Source organism: Oncorhynchus tshawytscha, linkage group LG07 (assembly GCF_018296145.1).
Source record: "Oncorhynchus tshawytscha isolate Ot180627B linkage group LG07, Otsh_v2.0, whole genome shotgun sequence".
NCBI lineage: Eukaryota > Metazoa > Chordata > Actinopteri > Salmoniformes > Salmonidae > Oncorhynchus > Oncorhynchus tshawytscha.
This window is the reverse complement of record NC_056435.1, coordinates 67,161,357-67,185,465: the sequence shown is the minus strand read 5'-3', so window position 1 is coordinate 67,185,465 and position 24,109 is coordinate 67,161,357. Positions and strand designations below refer to the sequence as shown.

The following is a 24,109-nucleotide window of genomic DNA, read 5'->3' as shown; positions in this document are numbered from 1 at the left end:
GGGAGAGGGGGAGAGAAAGAGCACACGAGAGAGAGAGAGAGCGAGAGAGAGAGAGAGAGGGAGGGAGAGGGGGAGAGAGGGGGGGGAAGAGAGAGGAAGTTAGAACATCTGAGTTGTATCAAGATCACAAATGCCAAATCTTTCCAAGAAGATATTATCTGGAGAATTCTGGCAGACCCAGAATGGAAAACGTATTAACTTAACCTTACTTAAAGAAATAACTTGCAGTTATTTTAAGGATGGACTGTCTTCCCCAGGGCCAACAGATCTCACCAGCCAGGGATCCGTGTTCACAGAGTAGGAGTGTTGATATAGGATCCGTTTCACATTCTAGGTTATAATAAATAAGATTATGGACAGAGGGGACCTGGTCCTACATCAACACTCCTGCTCCGAGACTCATTGTGAAAACGAGCCCAGACAAGTGTGGGACATCTTTTATCATGAGGTTTCATCTGCCCATATTGTTGTTTTCACTGAGCTACTGCTGCCTCTCTGCCCCTAACCTCTGTCTACAGCAACTGTACAGCTACACGTAGTGACATAGAGTGTCAGGGGCTGTTGCCTGATGGAATGGACCTCAGGGGATACTTGGAAGTTGTCGTTGTTGTTTGTTTCCTATGCGTTGTTGATTTAGCAACAACAACAAAATGGGAACCATGCACCTCTGTTGTAACGCAGTTTAGTATTCTGATGTTCATATTTACCACGTTATGTGTTACTGTGTAAGTGTCCTTGGGTATCTGGAAAGGTGCAAATTAAAAGTATTATTGCTATTATTGCAATAACATATCCACTGGCAGCCAAAATAAACAGTGTTCATCGATCCACATCCCACATCAGAAATGTCACCTGTATTAAACACACTTAACAAAGAAAAAGCTCTACTAATGGAATCTCATATGAGTGGTTTGAGACCTGGGTTTTTATGTGCCAGTAAAGCTGGTCGTTCATGGTGTTTTGTCTCCGTGTATTTAAGACATTTGTATCAATGTGTAAGATCATCGGGCTTCTCTTACATGACTATTATAAACTGGGAGGTTTGGGTCCTGGGTGCTGATTAGCTGAAACAGAATTCAAGCCAATCGTAAACAGTGCATTTGGAAAGTCACTTGACTTTTTCCACGTTTTGTTACATTACAGCCTTACTCTAAAATTGATAGTTTTTTCCCCCTCATCAATCTACACACAATACCCCCATAATGACATCACAATACCCCCATAATGACATCACAATACCCCCATAATGAATGACAAAGCAAAAACAAATGTATAAATAAATAAAACCTGAAATATCACATTTGCATAAGTATTCAGACCCTTTACTCAGTACTGTGTTGAGGCACCTTTTGGCAGTGATTACAGCCTTGAGTCTTTTTTGGTATGATGCTACAAGTTTGGCACACCTGTATTTGGGGAGTTTCTCCCATTCTTCTCTGCAGATCCTCTCAAGTTCTGTCAGGTTGGACGGGGAGCGTTGCTGCACAGCTATTTTCAGGTCTCTCCAGAGATGTTTGATCGGGTTCAAGTCAGGGCTCTGTCTGGGCTACTCAAGGAGATTCAGAGACTTGTCCCAAAGCCACTGCTGCGATGTCTTGGCTGTGTGCTTAGGGTCGTTGTCCTGTTGGAAGGTGAACCTTCGCCCCAGAGGGGTCCTGAGCGCCAGAGGTCCTGAGCGCTTTGGAACAGGTTTTCATAAAGGATCTCTCTGTACTTTTCTCCGTTCATCTTTCCCTCGATCCTGACTGGTCTTCCAGTCCCTGCCGCTGAAAAACATCCTCACAGCATGATGCTGCCACCACCATGCTTCACCGGATGGTGCCAGGTTTCCTCCAGATATGATGCCTGGCATTCAGGCCAAAGAGTTTCATCCAACCCGCGAGAATCTAGTTTCTTTTGGTCTCTTGTTTCTTTTGGCAAACTCCAAGTGGGCTGCAATGGGCCTTTTACTGAAAAGGGGCCTCTGTCTGGCCACTCTACCATAAAGGCCTGATTGGTGAAGTGCTGCAGAGATGGTTGTCCATTGTGAAGGTTCTCTCATCTCCACAGAACTCCTTCAACCTCATGGCTTGGTTTTTGCTCTGACATGCACTGTCAACTGTGGGACCTTATATAGACAGGTATGTGGCTTTCCAAATCATGTCCAATCAATAGAATTTACCACAGGTGGACTCCGATCAAGTTGTAGAAACATCTCAAGGATGATCAATGGAAACAGGGTGAACCTGAGCTCAATTTCAAGTCTCATAGCAAAGGGTCTGAATACTTATGTAAATAAGGTATTTCTGTTTAAAAAAAATACTATATATACAGTATATATCAAATAAATGATTAACAATACATTTTTTTTAAACATATTTTTATTTTCCCCTCACAAAGTTGTCAAATTACGAATGTCACCTAATCAAAGCAAAGGACACTTACTAAAAATATGCTTTTTTTCCATCACTACAAATGTAAAAACCAGTAAATAACCGCACAAAGCAATGGTATGAAGAACAGCAGTACAATAGATGGCATATATCTCCACATAAATCAGTTTGGTCTTTATAAGGTACGTGGGAGAGAGAAGATGTTAGAAGCTATAGTCAACCCATCAAGTCCGTTGGCTGTCCACCATCAAGTCCATTGGCTGTCCACCATCAAGTCCAGTGGATGTCCACCACAGCATAGGCAGGATCAAAGGCAGAAGACGTGGTGCTGCTGTATTGTAATCTGATTGTTGAGGCATGGTTCCTCTAGCCTGGTCCCAGATCTGTTTGTGTTTTTTGTTAACGCCAATGGTGAGTCGGAACCATAGGGGTTGACAAAACAGCACAAACATGATCTGAGACCAGGCTATGGGTTTTCTCCAAGGCCTCCCTGATGCCTCCATGCTTATTCCAAGACAGATACAAAGCATTAGGCTTATCTTTATTTTCTAAGTGTTCAATACCTGTGGTTTGCATACCTGATGTGTTTATGAATTATGATAATGGACTAAGGTGGCATTAAAGTAATGGGAAGATGTATTTTTTCTTGGTTGTATCTTCTCAGTCTGAAATAACATTTAGTATTTCAGCAGATACACTATCGTGTAACAAATATGTAACATTTATCCAAATTAAGATTTAGTTTGTAACCATGATTTTGTTTCATGGTTGGAAAATAACTAGCTAATCACTTCTGCCTTTTCTATTTGACCATACCCTCTGCACTAGTATGACAGTTATGGCCTACCAAATTGTATGTGTCTTTATATAAAATGTGGGAGAGGTCAATTTTAAACGTTAAAAGCTAACAAATCTGCAGGCATCCTTAATTTTCATGGTTGCAGTCAATTTGATGATAGAGGTATATTTCAATGGGGTTTACCTTGATTCAAAAGGCCCTTTTAAATATGCCTCAACCCTCTTGTGACACTACATCACAATGCTGAATGTGTACTACTAACTATATGTCTTAAGTCATACAGTAGCCTATGTGCAGAATTTAAATAGTCTGCCTTGGAACCAACATTGTTGTGGGGTCATAGGGGACAAGAGGCTAAACTGCCCTGGATAAGCCTGTGATGTAGCTGCTTTAGGGGGGTTTGGGAGGGAGCACTGGGTCCATACTCCCAGCAATGGGTCTTCCTCACCTCTCCACTATGAGAGCTGTTGTGTGGTGGGATTTATTTTTCAAAATGGCTGCCATGGCTACACATTGGTGATGGATGAGGTGAGCTTCCCCCTTACTTTGTAAAGCACTCTGTAAATCCAATCAATTATTATTATTGGGGTGGTGAATGTCGAGTGACTAAAGTGCAAGATCCCTGCTTTATTCTGTGGCCTATAGACTCACTAAAGGACACTACACATGAGAAAAGCAAAAAGATTTTTTCCAAAAATGTTTTTTTTTTTTATTAAGAAATAAAAAGGTTTAATGTTTTTCTCAGTAAAACCCTGTTTTAAAACACACATTTTTGTTTTACAGGTTATTTAGCGCCATAGAAATAAAAAATAAAATCTTTCAAATTGTATTTGAAAAATGTTTCTTCTTCATGAATTAAAAACATTTCCCCTTGTACATTCTTACAAAGGATGGGCTGGTATGTAATGACATGTAATGTATGAGGCAGGAGAGTTAAATAACTTTAACATTATGTTTTCTATCTGTAGGGATCAGTAGCCTGTCTGATTATAGACAGCTCATCTCAATGGAAATGGAGAATGTGATCCAAATGGCACCCTATTCCCTATATAGTGCACTACTTTTGACCAGAGACCTATGGCAAAATTAGTTCACTATGTAGGGAATAGGGTGCCATTTAGGACAGAAACAGAGACTTCTCCAATCTCCAGCGATGGGACTGGGTGTCAATATCTTCACTGTAATAATGTATTCTCATTTGGTTTATCAGTAAGCTTCTTTGATACAACACCTGTAAGGTACCTAGCTCGCTAACTACTAGCATTTTTTTTTTTACAGGTACCTAGCTAGCTAACAACTAGCGGTTTGTTTCAGGTATCTAGCTAGCTAACAACTAGCGGTTCGTTTCTGTGCGACATAATACATCTTCTGTACAAACAAACAGCACTACGGTAGATAGACAGGCTTATGTTTGGCGGCAGCATCATTTCAGAATGTCACCTCTACCTCACAGGCCAATTCTGACTACCAAATCAGATTTGAGATAGTCATTATAAAATGGCAGGATAACTTTTCATTGCAACTCCAGATATTTTAAAAAGTGTCATATTTTTGATAAAGATGAATCAAATTCTGCGTGTTATGACAGAAAGCGATACTACTGCATTGAACGTTGTTTCTTTGTTGATATTATGGCATGAGATTTTGTGGTAGGTTTTCATTGGCCCCTGAAATTGTCGGAATTTTGTCTCTTGCATTGATTAAGCAAGTTTTTAATTTTGTATTTCTCTCTACAAAGTTAAAAGTACCACCTATTTGAAAAACAGAGGGAAAAAATACGTATCTTTCTACGAAGTATTGCACATTACAAATTGCAGTTTTGTTGATTAACAGTAAGTTGTTAAATGACGATTCATCCTCAGGAAGTATTAGTAACTGGAGATGGGGTGGTCATTTTACATTTTGAATACAAAAAAGGCAAAAACGTGATTGAAAAACAATCAAAGTACAATAAACTAAACGTTCTGAATTTATACCCCCCCAGAAAAAAAAGAAGATTTTTCAAATTTTTATGGAATAGAATTAATAGAATTAAGCGAAGCTTCCGTTCCACTACATGGGGTTTCACATTTCAACATTCCATTCTAAGAATATCTTTGCATTGTGAATCATAGATGCTTCAAATTCCAACAGGCTTTTGTTTGAATTTGTTTCTGCCTCTTTGAAAAGCTGTACTAATATAATATTTAAAACTAAACTTAAGATATGACGACCGATAGATAGGGAGTGTGAAAAGGCTGGATAGTATAAGTTAGTATATTAATCAATTACCCATATGTATTATCATTACATCAGAATGTACACTGACCTAGCCTGCAGAAATTCAATAGAAAGATCTGATCGATGTGATTGAGAGGCAGTCTGCTTGTATTTTGAATGGTTCCTTAATCAATATTTGCGATTTATGATCAATATTTACTGTATGAGGAGTTTACATTAATGCATAAAGTTATTGGTCCTTTAGGCTCCTGTCAATCCATTAGAGAGACAGACTCAAGAGATGCTATATGCATTATATAGTGTGATGTTGTGCTTGCTATTAACTTGCCACTATGTCATGTCCTCTATCTATAGCCAGCGATACAACAACAGACTAAAACACTAAGAATAAAGGAAAAAAACTCACTTCGTTACTTAGTGCAAATAATGAAATCACAGACTTGAAAGACGTATGATGTAGCTATTGTATGCACTGGGATGGATGGCATGTAGCAGTAGTGTCCTTCACCAGCATAGTATAGTCTACTTTAAAATGGAGTTGGGCTGACTGTATGTATGTACACTAGACACTGTACAAGGAGGACAGGTTTGTACCTCCAAAGTCAGAGCCAGGTACAGTTGCCGGCACAAAAAAGATAGGTTGTACTGCAGTGTTATTTATACAGACAGAACAATTGCTGCAAGGTGCTCAAGTACCTTCTAGCAAATAGTTGTGTCAAAAACCAGTATTGCAGAACGGGGCAGGATTTTAAAACCCTAACTTTTTAGCAACTGTAGATGAGATGCTCTGGACCATGAACGCTGCCTAGTAGTGGAGGCACGTTCAGGTTCAGTTGTAATTTTACAACAAACATCGACGACAAACAACACTCGACTAATCTCACTGTATACAAGGGGGGCACCACCTCCACGATATTATCGTACTATAGACATTAGTTAAGCTGAGAAGAGAGAGGGGCTAGGTTGATCTAGATACAAACATGACATAGTCAAATGTTACTGCTCAAAACGTGACACACATTTAGTTCTTACGGTTTTATACGGCCCTTTTTCGTATTATGTATTTTCTTCTCTTAAAAAAAAAAAAAAAGATTCCTAAAATAGAGACGACCGCTTATAGTTCTACAGGAAAGAAGAAGAAGTAAAAATGGACCATGTACTGATTCTGCTTGCTCCAAGTGGCACGGAAATCTACATTTCCTTCTAACTACATTAATCGTAATAACAGTAATATTAATAACAATAGTTTAATAAAAAAATATTAAAAACATAGACAGGAAACCAAATAATGTAACTTCCTCTGTAGAAAACAAAAACAAAAAGAAGACTCCTAGTGCAGATACATAGCAATGTAAACCTGGTCCTATAACTAGTTTAGTGATAATATAGTATAATAACATAGAAAGCGGGTCATTTCTTTTTTTTTCTTTTTTTCTTTTTTAAAATTCGTTCCTCTCACAGAGAGCGCTCACATCATAGTTTCTACAATAGTGTGGGTGGGCTTGATCAGGCCGTTGTTCCCGTTAGGGTCCAGGGGGTAGGCCAGCTCGGCGGACATGCCCTTGGGACGGTGGTCGACTGGACGGGAGCTAGCACCTCCCAGCGGAGCTGCCACAGCCTTGATCCTCTGGGTGGAGACAACAAAAAGAGAGCTCTGTTTAACTCCACTAAATACCAATATACTGTACAAGTATGATTATATGACAGCAAGTGTACCTGTTACAGATGGATCAACTTGAAAAATGACCTCAAGACTCACCGACTTCTACTGGCTTAATCACAACTTTGTTGGGAGGTCCACTATATCAGTCAAGAGGTCAAGATGAAGCTTCTGAACTACATGAAGTACCTAGGGGTAGGAGCTAGGGCTTAGGGTGTAGGGTCTAGAACCTAGGGGTAGGAGCTAGGGCTTAGGGTGTAGAGTCTAGAACCTAGGGGTAGGGGCTAGGGCTTAGGGTGTAGGGTATAGAACCTAGGGGTAGGAGCTAGGGCTTAGGGTGTAGGGTCTAGAACCTAGGAGTAGGGGTTAGGGTGTAGGGTCTAGAACCTAGGGGTAAGGGCTAGGGCTTAGAGTGTAGGGTCTAGAATCTAGGGTAGGGGCTAGGGCTTAGGGTGTAGGGTCTAGAACCTAGGGGTAGGGGCTAGGGCTTAGGTTGTAGAACCTAGGGGTAGGAGCTAGGGCTTAGGGTGTATGGTCTAGAACCTAGGGGTAGGAGCTAGGGCTTAGGGTGTAGGGTCTAGAACCTAGGGGTAGGGGTAGGGCTTAGGGTGTAGGGTATAGAACCTAGGGGTAGGAGCTAGGGCTTAGGGTGTAGGGTCTAGAACCTAGGGGTAGGGCTTAGAGTGTAGGGTCTAGAACCTAGGGGTAGGGGCTAGGGCTTAGGGTGTAGGGTATAGAACCTAGGGGTAGGAACTAGGGCTTAGGGTGTAGGGTCTAGAACCTAGGGGTAGGGGTTAGGGTGTAGGATCTAGAACCTAGGGGTAAGGGCTAGGGCTTAGAGTGTAGGGTCTAGAACCTAGGGTAGGGGCTAGGGCTTAGGGTGTAGGGTCTAGAACCTAGGGGTAGGGGCTAGGGCTTAGGTTGTAGAACCTAGGGGTAGGAGCTAGAACCGAGGGGCCTGGGGGCTAGAGTTATAGGAGTTGTGTACTAACCTCTATGAGTGGTCCATCGGACTGGATGATCTTGATGACCACCACCATAGGAATACAGATCATAGAAGCCAGGGCCAGAGTCCAGCCCACGCCGATGGACCAGTCGGGGTACTCGTAGATCTTGTTGTAAGTCAAAGGTTTGTATTTGACCAAGGAGAAGACAAAGCAACCCTGGAGGCAGAGAGAAAACACCAACTGACGGTAAATATATTAATGCTAACTCAAATTCTCCAATGTCTGACAATGAGGAAACGGTTTGGCGTTCTGGTACATTTGCAGTGCCAGCTTGCACTAGCTAACTATCAGTTTCAAAACAAGGGATCTACTTGAAAACTTTCTTGTTCTCAGTAATACAATACTTGATGCTGGAAAAAATAAAAATAAATGATGCAAACCGAGTCTTTCAATTCATTCAGACAAACACCTATTGTTTCATGAGCATTTTGGAAAACAAATTAAAATGAAAACAATTATTGACGTAATTGATAAAGTTACAGCCATATACAATTATGGCGTCTAAAATTATAATAATATCAGAGCTGGTAGTAATTGACATCCACTAACACATAGTCTCCTCAAATTCTCCTTAGTCCCTTTCATTCTCCTTGAATTCTCCTTAATCTCTCCTTAGTCCGTCTCAAGAGAACAAATAGCACTATGTTTCCTGGCTGTTAAGACACAGGAGATTCAATGAGATTAAACAGGATTAGCCTCCGGACGGAGCCAAGCACCACATTTCCCAAATGCCTCAACAGTTTTAATCCAGCAAGCACACACAGCATGGGACTCCGGGCCAACGGTTACCCTTTAACCTCCATGGACAGAGGGCCAACGGTTACACTTTAACCCCCATGGACAGAGGGCCAACGGTTACCCTTTAACCTCCATGGACAGAGGGCCAACGGTTACCCTTTAACTACCAGGGAGGCAGGGCCAACGGTTAACCTTTAACTACCAGGGAGGCAGGGCCAACGGTTACCCTTTAACTACCAGGGAGGCAGGGCCAACGGTTACCCTTTAACTACCAGGGAGGCAGGGCCAACGGTTACCCTTTAACCTCCAGGAGCGCTGGGCCAACGGTTAACCTTTAACCTCCAGGAGCACTGGGCCAACGGTTAACCTTTAACCTCCAGGAGCACTGGGCCAACGGTTAACCTTTAACCTCCAGGAGCACTGGGCCAACGGTTAACCTTTAACCTCCAGGGATGTAGGACCACCGGTTAACCTTTTCTGTAGGAGCTTGCATCCCAAATGGCACCCTATTCCATATGTAGTGCACTTCTTGACTAGGGCCCGTAGGTTACATTATATAGAATACAAATATAGCAAGGGTACCATTTGAGACAAAGTCAATGTGAATGAACATAAGACTCACCACACAAAGAAGAGGTGTGATAAAAGACCAGCTCCATTTCATCCAGGCATTTGGTCTGTAGCCAATCATGTCTTCAATCGCATCATAGAAATTATCAACGCCTGATAGGAGGAGAGAGAAAAAAAATAGAGCATTTTGTCAGATTGATGTAAATAGGGGCCCTATATTCCTTTTATAGTGCACTACTTTTAGACCAGGGCCTATAGTAGGGCTGTGGTCAGAAAGACATCCACTATAGGAACTATAGGGTACCATTTCGGATGGAGACAGTATTCTATCTCGTGTTCCTCTTTATACTGGGACACAGCCTGTCTAGGTCTAGATGCCATTTTAACGGTGTCCGGTGATATAATGCAACAATAAATTGAGACAGAACTGTGACATCTCTATACAGCTTGGAGTGGTTGTGAATGTATTTCACTGACAGAGCCCGAGGACATTTAAGGACCACAGCTCCTACACAGACATACACAGACAGAGCATTATGTTCCAGAGCAGACGTACCATAAACCCAGGCTACAGCAATACATTCAAAGAATGCAACCCACAAAAGGCACACTCCGCTGGCTGCATAGTAGTCAAAGAGCTGAAATACATACATGCCACCCTGTGGGAGAGAGAAACAGGCAGGATTTAGTGCTTGGCTCATGTGTGAATGTAGGATTTAATGCATAGATTTACAACAACAACAAAAAGAGTTCCAAAAGGGTTCTTCGGCTGTCCCCATAGGAGAACCCTTCTGTGTAAAGGGTTCCACGTTGAACACAAAAAGGGTTCTTGCTGGAACCAAAACAGGTTCTTCGAAAGGTTTCTCCTATGTGGACAGCTGAAGAACCATTTTAGCTTCTACACAGCACCTCATTTTTCTAAGAGTATAGTGGTGGGAGAATAACCATTTGCATCCCAAATAGCACCCTGTTCCCTACATAGTGCAGTACTTTTTACCATAGCCCTATGAGCCCTGGTCAAAAGTAGTGCACTTTACATAATAAGGAATAGGGTACCATTTGTGATGCAGCATGTTCCGACACAATAGCCCAACGGAACCTTGAGCCGTCCCGAGTTCCAACTCTGAACAGAGCACTCAGTCAGAGAGGCAACATGAGATTGTGATGTCATGGAAAAAGAACAGGCTACTGTGGTCGGAATTACATAAAGCAGTAAGTCCCTGACTCCCTGGCTGTCTAGGGGGCTTAGTGGGGTAGGATTAGGGAGTAGGGACTGTGGTGGGTTTGGTCTTTCTGAGGGTCATCTCATGCTCCTTTCTATATTATGAGGCTGAGAGGCAGGGACACAGCACAGTATCTCCAAGTATAGCTAGCTAGCAATACCTTTTTACAGCTCATGATGCCCTGGATTGAGATGAGCTTCCCAGAAAGTGACTGACAGTTCAGTAGGGTTTCTCAGAGTGGAGATAAAAGAGAGCGAGGTGTATGTGTGAGCCAAATATTTCTCTAAATAGACCATACAGTAGGCTACTGGGAAGCTCAGGCCACACCAGAGTATTTGAAGTGGTGCTATTGTGAGGTACTGGCATGAGATAAGATAGGAAAATAGAAAGGGGAACTGTATGTATGGGACTCTTGTTTCTGGGGGAATTTGAGGTTTAAAAGCTTCACAAGACCATTTTCTATTCAAGGGCAGTGGGAACCATAAGGTGAAGCTGCATTGTCTACATTGCCTTTAGAAAGTATTCACACCCCTTGACTGTTTTTACACATTCTGTTGTATTACAACATGTATTTAAAATGGATTACATTTATATATTTTTTGTCACTGGTCTACACACAATACCCCATAATGTCAAAGTGGAATTATGTTCTTCAAAATATGTACTAATTCATTAATTATGAACAAATTAAATGTATTGAGTCAATAAGTATTCAACCACTTTCTTATAGCAAGCCTAAAGAAGTTCAGGAGTAAAAAATGTGCTTAACAAGTCACATAATAAGTTACATGGGCTCACTCTGTGTGCAAATTATTGTGTTTAACATGATTTTTAATGACTACCTCATGTCTGTACCCAACACATATAATTATCTGTACGGTCCCTCAGTCGAGCAGTGAATTTCAAACACAGATTCAACCACAAAGACCAGGGACGTTTTCCAACGCATCGCAAAGAACGATACCTGTTGGTAGAATGGAAAAAATAAAAAAGCAGACTTTGAATATTCCTTTGAGCATGTTGAAGTTATTAATTACACTTTGGATGGTGTATCAATATACCCAGTCACTGCAATGATACAGGCGTCCTTCCTAACTTAGTTGCCAGAGAGGAAGGAAACCGCTCAGGGATTTCACCATGAGGCCAATGGTGACTTTAAAACAGTTATAGTTCATTGGCTGTGACATGAGAAAACTGAGGATAGATCAACAACATTGTAGTTACTCCACAATACTAAACTAATTGATCTGGTTTGCAATAAGGCACTAAAGTAATACTGCAAAATATGTGGCAAAGAAATTAACTTTATATTTGGGGTAAATCCAACACAACACATCACTGAGTACCATTCTTCATATTTTCAAGCATAGTAGTGGCTGCATCATGTTATGGGTATGATTGTAATCATTAAGGACTGGGGAGGGATGGTACCAGGTTTCCTCTAGAAGTGACGCTTGGCATTCAGGCCAAAGAGTTCAATCTTGGTTTCATCAGACTGAGAGTCTTTAGGTGCCTTTTGTCAAACTCTAAGCAGGCTGTCGTGTGCCAATAAACTGAGGAATGACTTCCGTCTGGCCACTCTACTATAAAGGCCTGATTGGTGGAGTGCTGCAAAGATATTTGTCCTTCTGGAAGGTTCTCCCATCACCACAGAGAAACTCTAGAGCTCTGTCAGACTAACCATCAGGTTCTTGGTCACCTCCCTGACCAAGGTCCTTCTCCCCCGATCGCTCAGTTTGGCTGGGCGGCCAGCTCTAGGAAGAGTCTTGGTGGTTCCAAACTTCTTTCATTTAAGAATGATGGAGGCCACTGTGTTCTTGGGGACCTTCAATGCTGCAGAAATATTTTGGTACCATTCCCCAGAACTGTGCCTCGACACAATCCTGTCTCGGAGCACTACGGATAACTCCTTCGACCTCATGGCTTGGTTTTTGTACTGTCAACTGTGGGACCTTATATAGACAGGTGTGTACCTTTCCAAATCATGTCCAATCAATTGAATTTACTACAAGTAGACTCCAAACAAGTTGTAGAGACATCTCAAGGATGATCACTGGAAACAGGATGCACCTGAGCTCAATTTAAAGTCTCATAGCAAAGGGTCTGAATACTTATGTAAATAAGATATTTCTGTTTTTAATTTTTTAGACATTTGTAAAAATGTGAAAAAGCATTTGTCACTTTGTTATTATGCGGATATTGTGTGTAGATTGCTGAGGATTTTTGTTATTTAATCAATTTTAGAATAAGGCTGTAACGTAACAAAATGTGGGAAAAGTCAAGGGGTCTGAGTACTTTCCGAATGCACTGTGCATCATATTCATTAGGGTGCCGCTTAATTTTAGTAAGATAATGTTATATTCATTAGGGTGTCGATTAGTTTTAGTAAGATAATGTTATATTCATTAGGGTGTCGATTAGTTTTAGTAAGATAATGTTATATTCATTAGGATGTCGATTAGTTTTAGTAAGATAATGTTATATTCATTAGGATGTCGATTAGTTTTAGTAAGATAATGTTATATTCATTAGGATGTCGATTAGTTTTAGTAAGATAATGTTATATTCATTAGGATGTCGGTAAGGTTCGGGACTGGGCTGGACACTTGTGATACTGTATCTTACATAGGAAAGTACATCAACTAGAACTTATTTAAGTAACATTACGGCCATATGATATCAGTGTAAAAAGTTCAAGTTTACTCCCAGAAGATAGTACTTAACCTAGTAACCATGGTAAGTCCCAGAAGATAGTACTTAACCTAGTAACCATGGTAAGTCCCAGAATATGGTTACTAGGGTAAGTACTATGGTAAGACCCAGAAGATAGTACTTACCCTAGTAACCATGGTAAGTCCCAGAAGATAGTACTTACCCTAGTAACCATGGTAAGTCCCAGAAGATAGTACTTACCCTAGTAACCATGGTAAGTCCCAGAAGATAGCTTATGGAGCACACTGTTGCTATAAAAAGTTCCCGACGGTAACCCTTCCTTAGGAAGGAGGGATACAGATCCACCAAGGAGGTGATCTGTCCTTCCACTTCCACAAACTGGGGACAGAAAAACACAGAGACAAGAGATGGGAGTAGTGGTACATACAGTAGGCCAGATAGGCTAACATTGTTGTACAGACGTAGTCCTGTGTGGCTCAGTCCGTAAAACATGTCTCTTGCAACGACAAGGGTCGTGGGTTTGATTCCCGCCGGGGTAACGCATATGTAAAATGGATGCACACGTGACTATGTCACTTGGGATAAAAGCGTCTGCTAAATGGCATATATAGAGGCTATTATCAAGAATGACTGTCAGCCAGTCAACAAGTCAGTCAATCAGCCAGCCAACCAATCAGCATGAAAGTCAATCAGCCAGCCAGCCAGTCAGTCAACATATCAACCAATCAGCCAGCCAGTAAAATTATACCATCGCATGTGCGATCTAGTCTCATATTACTTCCAATCTTTGTTTTCTCACTTGCTTGTAAGTGAGAAAGCCTGGAAATGGAGATTCTGTATCTAGCTAGGTCGTAGTAATGGTATGACTGTCTGTGGATGCTAGCATTTAGCTGTAGTAATGATACGACTGTCTGTGGATGCTAGCATTGAGCTGTAGTAATGGTACGACTGTCTAGCATTTAGCTTTAGTAATGGTACAACTGTCTATGGATGCTAGCATTGAGCTGTAGTAATGGTACGACTGTCTGGCATTTAGCTGTAGTAATGATACGACTGTCTATGGATGCTAGCATTGAGCTGTAGTAATGATACGACTGTCTAGCATTGAGCTGTAGTAATGGTACGACTGTCTGTGGATGCTAGCATTTAGCTGTAGTAATGGTAAGACTGTCTGTGGATGCTAGCATTGAGCTGTAGTAATGGTACGACTGTCTAGCATTGAGCTGTAGTAATGGTACGACTGTCTATGGATGCTAGCATTGAGCTGTAGTAATGGTACGACTGTCTATGGATGCTAGCATTGAGCTGTAGTAATGGTACGACTGTCTGGCATTTAGCTGTAGTAATGATACGACTGTCTATGGATGCTAGCATTGAGCTGTAGTAATGATACGACTGTCTAGCATTGAGCTGTAGTAATGGTACGACTGTCTGTGGATGCTAGCATTTAGCTGTAGTAATGGTAAGACTGTCTGTGGATGCTAGCATTGAGCTGTAGTAATGGTACGACTGTCTAGCATTGAGCTGTAGTAATGGTACGACTGTCTATGGATGCTAGCATTGAGCTGTAGTAATGGTACGACTGTCTAGCATTGAGCTGTAGTAATGGTACGACTGTCTAGCATTTAGCTGTAGTAATGGTACGACTGTCTATGGATGCTAGCATTTAGCTGTAGTAATGGTACGACTGTCTATGGATGCTAGCATTTAGCTGTAGTAATGGTACGACTGTCTATGGAAGCTAGCATTTAGCTGTATTGACTAACTGACTGACTGCGTCAACATGTAGTTGTTTTTTCATAAGCAGTTAACATCCAGCATTAGAACCTGGGGTGATGTGTCCGTGTCGTGGCTTGCCTCTGTGGTTTGACCGATTTTATTGACTGACTGTTTAGTCCTGTTTAGGCCTGTATTGATCACATGTGTATGGGGGCAGGAGTTTTTCCTCCTGATCACATGTATATATATATGGGCTACAAGTTTTTTCCTGGCCATGTGACCACGAATTTCCCCATGCAGGTTAATAAAGCTGACCATGTGACATTCAGAAACTCGCTTAGTTACAACTTCCCTATATTAATATACTGACTGTGGCCATGTTCTAATGCCATTGTATGTTTAGAAAATTGGAACAGAACCACCTCTGTCTCTTAACATGCTTACAACTTCCCTGTACACTTACCCTACAAAGTGTATATTTTTCACCATCTCAGCAATCTTATCACTCATATCAATAAACTGACGTACTGTCTCATAATAAAAACATACAACTTTCATTAACGAGCCAATAAAATGTGTATCATTTCATAATCTTAGTGCTCATATATGACTGATATCAATAAACTTCCTTGCCACTGTGTTATAACGACCTGACTTGACTTTCTCAGATTCAGATTCTTTATTCATAATGGAGATACCACTGACCTATCCTGACGTAGCTGTCGTAAAAGAAACGTCTGAACGGGGTCGTCAGAAACCAGAAACATCCGCTTTTCAGGGCTTCTCCTCTTCCTCTATGCTTTTCCCATAAAACCGTATGCTTCCGGTTTCCTTACGTCCCCGCTGAAGGTGCAACTGACGTGACTGTATCAAATTCAGAGTCAGATCCTTGATTTATAATGAGTATACTACTGACTGTCTCAGATTCAGATCCTTGATTTATAATGAGTATACTACTGACTGTCTCAGATTCAGATCCTTGATTTATAATGAGTATACTACTGACTGTCTCAGATTCAGATACTTGATTCTCAATTCATACTGAATATACTGACATGACTGTCTCGGATTCAGACTCAGATTCAGATACTTGATTCTTGATTCTCAATTTATACGGAGTAGACTACTAACCTGACTGTCGAGACCCAGTAGCAGAAGCATGATGAAGAAGAGAATAGCCCAGAAGGTTGGCAGCGGCATCATAGACACAGCTTTAGGATAGGCAATGAAGGCCAAGCCAGGACCTAGAGAGGAACAAGAAGAGAGAGGGGGGACAGGGAAGTGGAGAAAACACAATTAGAAACTAGGGTTCTATTGTTTGATCTGGTTTAATGCCATCTTGGTGCGTCCAAGTATAACACAGACCAAACTAATGTTAATAAGAAATTTTTAAAAATCCTCAAAGTGTAGATCTATCTCGTCTTATCCTTACGCTCATATACTGTAGGCCATGTAAGTGTAATGTATTGTCAATGCCCTTTTAGCTTATGGTTCCTGCTAAGACTAGGGATTCATGTAATGACAAGAACTATCAAAGAAGGTCAACGGAGCCTTACAATAGAACAGCTCCAAATGTTAATCCCCTATCATTATGTTATTATAATAACTATACTAAACTAGTAGAACATATAAGCTAGTATATAACATAACTAGTATAGTATATAGTAGAATATATAGGCTAGTATATAACATAACTAGTATAGTATATAGTAGAATATATAGGCTAGTATATAACATAACTAGTATAGTATATAGTAGAATATATAGGCTGGTATAGAACATAACTAGTATAGTGTATAGTAGAATATATAGGCTAGTATATAACATAACTAGTATAGTATATAGTAGAATATATAGGCTAGTATATAACATAACTAGTATAGTATATAGTAGAATATATAGGCTAGTATATAACATAACTAGTATAGTATATAGTAGAATATATAGGCTAGTATATAACATAACTAGTATAGTATATAGTAGAATATATAGGCTGGTATATAACATAACTAGTATAGTATATAGTAGAATATATAGGCTAGTATATAACATAACTAGTATAGTATATAGTAGAATATATAGGCTAGTATATAACATAACTAGTATAGTATATAGTAGAATATATAGGCTAGTATATAACATAACTAGTATAGTATATAGTAGAATATATAGGCTAGTATATAACATAACTAGTATAGTATATAGTAGAATATATAGGCTGGTATATAACATAACTAGTATAATATATAGTAGAATATATAGGCTAGTATATAACATAACTAGTATAGTATATAGTAGAATATATAGGCTAGTATATAACATAACTAGTATAGTATATAGTAGAATATATAGGCTGGTATATAACATAACTAGTATAGTATATAGTAGAATATATAGGCTAGTATATAACATAACTAGTATAGTATATAGTAGAATATATAGGCTAGTATATAACATAACTAGTATAGTATATAGTAGAATACATAGGCTAGTATATAATATAACTAGTATAGTATATAGTAGAATATATAGGCTAGTATATAACATAACTAGTATAGTATATAGTAGAATATATAGGCTAGTATATAACATAACTAGTATAGTATATAGTAGAATATATAGGCTGGTATATAACATAACTAGTATATAGTAGAATATATAGGCTAGTATAGAACATAACTAGTATAGTATATAGTAGAATATATAGGCTGGTATAGAACATAACTAGTATAGTATATAGTAGAATATATAGGCTAGTATATAACATAACTAGTATAGTATATAGTAGAATATATAGTATATTATAACAACGACAGGATCAGAGGCAACATACGTCGCCTCTTCTCGATTGTAACTATAGCAACGTCTCGATAACGTGGCGTTATAACAATGGGATAACCTGTTACAACAGAAGTTAAAAAACAAAACAGGAAAAACAGCAAAACACAAAGAATAAAGTTGGTTTAGCTGTGAAATATACGACAAGGCATCCAACCAAACACGACATGACTAGCTAGCAGACTGCCTAGTGAGCTGGCTTTGAAACGTCAATAATAATAATAATAAAATCCTCTGTCGTGCTCGAGGCTGGTCTAGCAGGTAATGCCGTCGCCTTCAGCACATACGTATCATCCGCAGCGTGGGTGCACGTCTGGATCTACTCTGCACTTCTACCCCAAATATAAAACCCCTCTCTCTCCTCAGAATCAAGTTGCAGCAGTTTAAGGCAAAGACCAAGTTGTCTCTTTCTCAGTGCACTATGCACCTTATTTCACTGCTTACAGCACACGGTGTAAATTACAAACATGGTATCACAGACCATCTACAGTACTTTGGACCAAAACTCTCCCGTCAAAACACATGGAATTACTTATTCTATTAAACTGCTCACAGTAAATAGCATTAATCTAGATCAGCATACTTATCAACTAAATTTGTTTCATCATATGATGTAATATATATAGTGGGGTCTGAAATTATTGACACCCTTGATAAAGATGAGTAATAATGACTGTATAAAATAAACATTTAAAATGCTGAGCTATATTTTACTAACAAAAATATGGGGGAAATTATATTATTTTATACTAATACAATTTCTCAGAGAAAGAGATCGCTCAGACAGCTGAGATAACGAGATAGGTTACTGAGATAGCTCAGTATTTAAATGATTTATTTTCTACAGTCATCATTTCTCATGCATTCACTGTGTCTCTGTACTCCAGCAGGAACACCCTGCACAGTCTCCTCAGAAGGATAAGGATAGAGATATCATTCAAGGCTAGAGCAGACTGACTACACACTGCAAGAGGGAGCCAGTGATGCAGGATCTCAGTTAATACCATCAAAAGACCCATCTTTCATATCAGAATGTACAGTATAGTATATCTGCTATATAAAAGTAGAAATTAAGGGTGTTTTTTCTCAATTACAGAAAAATCACCTAAAAACATCACCACATTGATGCCTCCTTGTAGTATACACAGCAGTAGAAGGAGAATGACATAACAAGTGCAAGAGTTAAAAACATGCTTATAATTAGAAACTTACAGAACAAATAGAATCCGCCATGGGCATCAACCATTGAACTGATCACATTGTAAAAGACTGATAAATATGCTAGACCCATCTAAAACACCCCAGAGTTAAGTGTCATAAGTGAGACTTAAGTCACACTTGTTTATTTTAACTTGGCACAAGATGTCCTGGATTACTGATATTATGCTTCACCCTCATACAGTAGATACAGTATCTGTTGGAACAGGCTGGAGCAGGACTCTTAAATCTACTGGTTGATCGTGAGAAGAAAAGGTCATGATAGGATCTCTCATGCATGGCTTGACTCTTCGCTCCCTAGCATTCTGGATAAGATCCAATTTAACAGTAAAACTTTTTTTTTCTTTCCACCAGCATGTTCCTTGATACTCGATTGCTTGAAGAATCCAACCAGATCCAAATATGTGATATCCATGTTATGGAGGTGCACCGTAAGCTGTTTCTTTATACTGTAACTTGGTATTTTTATTTTATTTCTGTCAAGCAGTGTTTGATTGCCCGAAACTTCCATATTTCGATGCCGTCTTTCATTAAAAAAATACATCCATTTCATTCTTTACATTTAACTTTATCTAGTGTCTTTCGGATTTTGTCTTTTTTTTCTGTTGGATAGAACCAGCCAACACTGTTGTTTTTGCTGTTGTTTATTGTTTGTTTATTTTAAGTAGCAGCGCCCACCATCACTGCCACTTTGACCACCTCGTACCTGACTCTGCCACATCGGCAATGTCCACCCCTTGCTCTTGTGCCATGAAGCCCAGGACGGAAAATATTGCGAAGCCAGACACAAAACTGGTACCGCTGTTGAGGCCTCCCAGCAGCAAACAGTCCCTATATCACACATATGTCATGGAGGTTGTTAATGAACACAAAAGGAACCTAGGTTCCCCACTTTTTTCTTTTTTTTCTCTACCCATTTTTCTTTAACCATTGGATTAGGTCCCACCACCATCACCCCCGGCGTGGTCGCTCACCTATAGCAGTTGTATTTGTATTTGTTGTAGCTCCCCAGTGACGTCATAGCTCCCAGACAGATGGCATAGGAGAAGAAGATCTGAGTGCCTGCATCGATCCAAACCTGGAGGTAGAAGGGGAGAAGACATGAAGGCTTAGACGCAAGCTCTGGGAAACACTGAGTAGTATTTAGATTATTTGGGGTATTATTACATTGGGCAATATTTTGACTGACTTTGTCTACACATTTTTCCTTATCCCAGGAGAATCACGTTTACCCAAGGACTACTAATGAAAATTAGCTTTACAGACAACTACACCACATTAACATTATCTTGGGGCATAAGACTAGGATGTCCTTTATTCCACTTTCTATTCATTATGGCGATTTAAATATTTTTTATTTTTAAATATTTATAAGATCAAATACTAAACTCAAAGGATTTAGGCCACGATTCTGTGTGGTTTGTTTGAATCCCAAAGACAGTTGCTTAATGAATAGATTTTAAAAGTTCCAAGACAGGACAGGGTAGGGCGGAGAGTGGTGGGGCAAGGCAAGGTGGTTCTACCTCAGGGTCTTTGAGACGTTGCAGGTCTGGGTACAGGTAGAACTTGATTCCTTCAGATGCTCCTGGCAGAGTGACGCCGCGGATCAACAGAATGATCAGCATGACGAAGGGGAAGGTAGCAGTGACGTACACAACCTGTTGGGAAACAGAGGACAAAACCGTCGATGTATCAGCAGACTTGCACATCGATAGTGTCGATCTCATCCACATACATTTCTTTGTCTAAAGAGACAGATTTGACACATTCTCAGTTGTCTGTCAGAATCGTAACCCTATCTTTTATCAGAATCCAATCCTCTCTGTTATACTCTTTCCTTTTGCTTTGTGAAGGCTGACACCAAGCGTCCCTTTCCAGGAAGCGAAGACTGCATATACCGAATGATTTATAGCTTAGAGGGACCAGGAAACATAAATCAGGCTAAACCAATCAATTGGCTCAATTAAACAAGGTTTCTGGGATCGATCTAGCTCCCTGACTGGTCCCGCGGGTGTTGCTCTGCCTGGTCTGGCTCTTGTTTACACTCGTTACGGAGAGATTTATTTGCACTCTGGAACACTGCTCTTGATTTATGCCGATAGTCTGTCGTATAGTAGTAGCCTGTGCAACTTGGCATCGTTGCACTTTGAGGTGTGTATTATTAAGATGTATGAATCCATGCAGGCAGTGGCAGAAGGGAATCCATAGAATTAGAATCTCTAGAAAAGGACATTCCCACCACATCCAATTATCGTAAATAAAATGTTGACCGTTTGGTGTACAAATTAACATTTGTTGCACTTTCATTTCTCCTTGCTGTGGATATATTTGACCAACAATTTAGCTTAAGTCCCTTCTTCAGGGTGTGTTTGCATAAACGCTGAATGGTACGTGGTCTCACAGAAAATGTCCATTACATTAAATCTATTTATATATGGAAAATGTAAAGTACTTCCCAGCTAAACTCACCTTCCCAGTGGATTTGACTCCCTTCCAGATACAGAAGAAACAGATGACCCAGACCCCCAGCAGACACAGAGCAAGGTCCCATTTGACCTCCCCGATTTCATCGATGCCACTGGAGATGCTAAGGACGTTACGTCTGTTGGAGAGAAGACAAAAAGTCATGTTGGAGAAAGAGAGGGTCAGTTGTACTATAACTGGGGCCCAGAGTTTTACCCCCTTTTTCTATCTGGTCTCATCGCTGCAACTCCATACAGTAGATAAAAGTTAAATACATTTTTTTTAAATTACTGTACTCACTCCCAGAACTCAGTGACAGGCGAGGTGAAGTTGGTGATGTTAGCGGCCAGCATCAGGGTCTTGTTCTTACGGACGGTGTCCTCCACACAGCGGTCTGTGTTCCAGGAGTTCTTACACTTGGCCCAGGGCAGCTCCGGCTGGAAGCACTGGAACAGGTAGTACAAACCCCAGGCCAGAATCACTATGTAGTAGATGTTCAGGAGGGACACGATCACAATCGAAGCGTAGCCGATACCTGGGGGGAAAGGTCACATAAATGTTCATCTTGCATGCCAGACATTAGTATACTGTTCTGTTCAAAAACACTTACAAAGGGAGATTTGATATAAAGGAATCCAATGTAGCTATATTTCGCAATGAACACGTGTATGTTTTGAATGCTGTTGTTATCGTTTGTCTGGAAGATCTCCTCTCCTCTTCCCTCCTCTACCTCCCCCTTCCCTCCCTCCCTCCTCTACCTCCCCCTTCCCTCCACTCCTCCCTCCTCTACCTCCCCCTTCCCACTCCTCCCGTCTACTCTCCACCCTCTCCCTCACAATGTCTCCCTCCATCCCTCCCTCCCTTTATCCCTGCCTCCATCCATCCCCTCTCTCCCTCCCTCCCTCCCCACCCAACCTCCCTCCCTCTCCTCCCTCCCTGCCTCTCCACCTCCCTCCCTCGTCCCACTGTCACCCTCTGTTACTTCCCTCCCTCCCTCCCTCATCACATTGTCACCCTCTGTTACTTCCTCATTCCTTCTCCAACTGTCTCTCCCTGCCTCCCTCCCTCCCTCGTCCCATTGTCACCCTCTGTTACTTCCCCTCCCTTCAACTGTCTCTCCCTGCCTCCCTCCCTCGTCCAACTGTTACTTACCCTCCCTCCTCCAACTGTCTCTCCCTGCCTCCCTCCCTCCTCTTCTCTCACTGTCACCCTCTGTCACTTCCCTTTATGAAAATTAAACTGGGCCGCCCCCACCAATCCGTTCAGGCAGGCAGACACCAGGGCTGAAAAGTAACAGCTTGTTTTTCTGACAACCAGTCTCATCTTATCTGAATGTATTATACAAATAGAGAGAGAGAGAGAGTGAGGCTCGACCTGGTTTGGTTTGGCTGGAGGTGAGTGCCTGTTTGCGTCCCAAACAGTTCCCCTATTCCCGTAGGGCCCTGGTCAAGTAGTGCACTGCCCTAGAGGCCCTGATCGAGTAGTGCACTATGTAGAGAATAGGGTGCCATTAAGACTCAGCCTATAGGATGCCATTAAGACTCAGCCTATAAGGTGCCATTAAGACTCAGCCTATAGGATGCCATTAAGACTCAGCCTATAGGATGCCATTAAGACTCAGCCTATAGGATGCCATTAAGACTCAGCCTATAGGGTGCCATTAAGACTCAGCCTATAGGGTGCCATTAAGACTCAGCCTATAGGGTGCCATTAAGACTCAGCCTATAAGGTGCCATTAAGACTCAGCCTATAGGATGCCATTAAGACTCAGCCTATAAGGTGCCATTAAGACCTATGTCAACAGAAAGAGCTTGTCAGCCTATAGCGTGCCATCTAGACTGATACATACACAGCTTACTAGTGCGGTCTTCTTTTCTGTTCATAAGATGTCTGTTTGTCTCTCTCCTTCTTGGGTCAGACCTCATTGATAGGCATCTCTCTGATGTTTTCCAGCGCTGGTGCCATAGCAACCTCTAATTCAACACACTATGTACACGGCACGGCTGAGTCTCAAGGGCTCAGTGTGTGTGTGTGTGTGGGGGGGCACTCCCTAAGAAAATATCAGAGTATAAGACAAAGCATATTGTTTGAGGGGCATGAGCAAAGTGCACTTTCAGTTTCCCTCAACTCTCAGTACAGAGTGTGTAATGTCTAATGAAGCCAGGGCATATCAGCTGGCAGTGATTTGCAGTTAGTTGGCAGTTAGGAGAGGAGGGGAGTCCAAAGGGAACAGGATGCAACTGCAGTATAGGGCGCCTAGCAACCAGGCAGTATCAAAATAAGGCTAGTTGTTGGTTGGACTACCATGGAGTCGGTGTGGGCGAGGCAGAGCCAGTGTAATGAAATGTGTGGTATCTTTCCTGGCCTGGGCTGGTATGAATAAGATGATTGACCTGTGCATCAATTATTTACTATTCATTTGATTTCGGCTGAAGGTCATTGACCTGATTTGACCAAGAATGTCCCTCTCTTCTAGCTACTTTTGCCAGGTCGTCGTTGCAAAGAAGATTCTGTTTTTGATTAGCTGACCTGTACAAATAAAGGTTTTATTAATTGAATCTTTATTTAACTAGGAAATAACCTTGAGGGTAGAAACGTATTTTGTGAGG

General features: G+C 40.9%; 1 protein-coding gene across 1 annotated transcript in view; it reads right to left on the bottom strand.

Annotated features, from left to right (window-relative positions):
- Positions 1–6,466: 6,466 nt before the first annotated feature.
- Positions 6,467–24,109, bottom strand: part of LOC112246296 (sodium- and chloride-dependent taurine transporter-like) — a 31,533-nt gene continuing 13,890 nt past the window's right edge. The window contains exons 4-14 of the mRNA XM_042324858.1: positions 21,801–22,035; positions 21,507–21,639; positions 20,561–20,695; positions 20,012–20,115; positions 19,744–19,868; positions 16,113–16,225; positions 13,503–13,640; positions 9,923–10,025; positions 9,419–9,519; positions 8,044–8,214; positions 6,467–7,018 (exon numbers count right to left, since the gene is read on the bottom strand). Coding sequence (XP_042180792.1) covers positions 6,860–7,018; positions 8,044–8,214; positions 9,419–9,519; positions 9,923–10,025; positions 13,503–13,640; positions 16,113–16,225; positions 19,744–19,868; positions 20,012–20,115; positions 20,561–20,695; positions 21,507–21,639; positions 21,801–22,035 — 1,517 coding nt within the window. The 3' untranslated portion in view covers positions 6,467–6,859. The remainder of the gene's footprint in view (positions 7,019–8,043; positions 8,215–9,418; positions 9,520–9,922; positions 10,026–13,502; positions 13,641–16,112; positions 16,226–19,743; positions 19,869–20,011; positions 20,116–20,560; positions 20,696–21,506; positions 21,640–21,800; positions 22,036–24,109) is intronic.